We start from the raw sequence: 2,668 nt of genomic DNA on the forward strand, positions 1-2,668 counted from the left end.
GGTGGCGGGATGCAGGAGGGTGAGGATGAGGATGATGAAGGCTGATTCCCCCCCCCCGCCATGTTTTGTCCCCAGGAGGCCCGTGGGCAGGTGGAGGCCGGGCGGGAGGTGGCGGGGGGGCTGCGGCGGGAGCTGGGGGACAGCGAGCGGCGGCTGGGGACGCTGGAGCGGCGGCTGGAGCAGCTGGGGGCTGAGGCTGGGGGCTGCCGGAGGGCGCAGGAGGAGGCGCAGAGGGAGGTGGCCCGGCTGCGAGCGGAGAGCGAGGTCCTGCGCAGGTACCTGCTTGGCCGTCTGTCCGTCCCCAGCTCCGTCCGTCTGTCCCCAGCTCCGTCCGTCTGTCCCCGGCTCCATCCATCTGTCCCCAGCTCCATCGGTCTGTCCCAACCTCTGTCCGTCTGTCCCCAGTTCCATCAATCCATCTGTCCCCAGCTCCGTCCGTCTGTCCCCAGCTCCATTGGTCTGTTGCAAGCTCCGTCTGTCTGTTCCCAGATCCATTGTTCCATATGTCCCCTGCTCCATTGGTCTGTCCCCAGCTCCGTCCATCTGTCTCCAGCTCTGTCCGTCTGTCCCAAGTTCCATTGGTCTGTTCCCAGCTCCATCAATCCGTCTGTCCCCAGCTCCGTCCGTCTGTCCCAGGCTCCATTGATCCGTCTGTCCCCAGATCCATCCGTCGGTTCCTAGCTCCATCCGTCTGTTCCAAGCTCCATCGATTCATCTGTTCCCAGATCCATCAGTCTGTCCCAAGCTCTGTCTGTCTGTCCCGAGCTCCATCAATCCGTCTGTCCCCAGCTCCGTCAATCCGTCTGTCCCTGGCTCCATCCATCTGTCCCCGGCTCTGTCCATCTGTCCCCAGCTCCATTGGTCTCTTCCAAGCTCCATCCGTCTGTTCCCAGCTCCATCAATTCGTCTGTTCCCAGATCCATCAATCCATCTGTCCTGAGCTCTGTCAATCCGTCTGTCCCCAGCTCCATCAATCACTCTGTCCCCAGCTCCGTCCGTCTGTCCCAAGTTCTATCAATCCGTCTGTCCCAAGTTCCACTGGTCTGTCTCAAGCTCCGTCAATCCGTCTGTCCCCAGCTCCATCCATCTGTCCCAAGCTCCATTGATCCATCTGTCCCCAGCTCTGTCTGTCTGTCCCGAGTTCTGTCTTCTGTCCTGAGCTCCGTCAATCCGTCTGCCCCCAGCTCCGTCTGTATGTCCCGAGCTCCGTCTGTATGTCCCGAGCTCCATCAGTCTGTCCCCAGCTCTGTCCGTTTGTCCCAAGCTCTGTCCATCTGTTCCCAGATCCATCAATCCATCTGTCCCAGGCTCCATCAATCTGTCTGTCCCCAGCTCCCTCCATCTGTCCCAAGCTCCATCAATCCATCCGTCTGTCCTGAGCTCCATCTGTCTGTCCTGAGCTCCATCGATCCATCTGTCCCAAGCTCCATCTGTCTGTCCCAAGTTCCATCAATCCGTCCGTCCCCAGCTCTGTCTGTCCATCCATGCACATCCTGTGCTGTCTGTCTGTCCCTCCAGCCCCACATATTCCACTCTGCATGTCTGTCTGTCTGTCCCTGTGTGTCCTGCCCTGTCTGTCTGTCCTTCTGGCCCCACACATTCCTGTCTGTATGTCTGTCTGTCTGTCCCTGTGCGTCCTGCCCTATCCGTCTGTCCCTCCAGCCCCACACATTCCTGTCTGGATGTCTGTCTGTCCGTCCCTGTGCGTCCTGCCCTGTCTGTCTGTCCCTCCAGCCCCACATATTCCACTCTGCATGTCCATCTGTCTGTTCCTGTGCATTCTGTCCTGTCCGTCTGTCCCTCCAGCCCCACATACTCCACTCTGTATGTCTGTCTGTCTGTCCCTGTGCATCCTGCCCTGTCTATCTGTCCCTCCAGCCCCACATAGTCCACTCTGTACGTCTGTCTGTCCGTCCATGCACATCCTGCGCTGTCTGTCTGTCCCTCCAGCCCCACATATTCCACTCTGCATGTCCGTCTGTCCATCCCTGTGCATCCTGCCCTGTCCATCCGTCCCTCCAGCCCCACACATTCCTCTCTGTATGTCTGTCTGTCCATCCCTGTGTGTCCTGCCCTGTCCGTCTGTCCTTCTGGCCCCACACATTCCACTCTGTACGTCTGTCTGTCCATCCATGTGCATCCTGCCCTGTCTGTCCGTCCCTCCAGCCCCACACATTCCCCTCTGTCTGTCTGTCCGCCCCCGGCGCATCCCACCCGGGAGCCATCTCCCCGTCCATCTACCCACCCGTGTCCGTCTGTCCGTCCCTCCGCTCACCCCTGTCCATCCGTCTGTCCGTCTGTCCCCGGTGCCAGGGAGCGGCAGCGGGCGGAGGAGGCCCTGGCGGAGGAGCAGCAGCGGGTGGGTGCCCTGCAGCAGGAGCGGGCGCAGCTGCAGCGCCGGGGCCAGGGGCTGGAGGACGCCCGGGACGAGGCCACCCGCGTCGCCCAGGACACCCGCCAGCAGCTGGAGCAGAGGTGGGGGGCATGGGGGGGACACACACACACGACATGGTGGGGTACACAGTGTGGGGGGGTGCTGCTACCCCCCCAAGTTGGGTGCTGCTGAAGTCTCCCCCCCCACAACTGGGTGCTGCAGCCTCCCCATGGAGTGGGTGCTGCAAAATCTCAGTGGGGCTCCTGAAAGCCCCCCCCCCTCCAAGAGGGTCCC

The 2,668-nt window shown here is 61.7% G+C and overlaps 1 protein-coding gene across 1 annotated transcript in view; it reads left to right on the forward strand.

The window, feature by feature from the left end:
- CROCC (ciliary rootlet coiled-coil, rootletin) overlaps positions 1–2,668 on the forward strand; it is a gene marked incomplete at its 3' end in the record, with an annotated part of 36,476 nt that overhangs the window by 14,327 nt on the left and 19,481 nt on the right. Inside the window, exons 11-12 of the mRNA XM_014951869.1 lie at positions 76–275; positions 2,314–2,475. Of these exons, the coding sequence (XP_014807355.1) occupies positions 76–275; positions 2,314–2,475 (362 nt within the window). The remainder of the gene's footprint in view (positions 1–75; positions 276–2,313; positions 2,476–2,668) is intronic.

Source organism: Calidris pugnax, unplaced genomic scaffold (assembly GCF_001431845.1).
Source record: "Calidris pugnax isolate Ruff unplaced genomic scaffold, ASM143184v1 scaffold205, whole genome shotgun sequence".
In the NCBI taxonomy this organism is placed as follows: domain Eukaryota; kingdom Metazoa; phylum Chordata; class Aves; order Charadriiformes; family Scolopacidae; genus Calidris; species Calidris pugnax.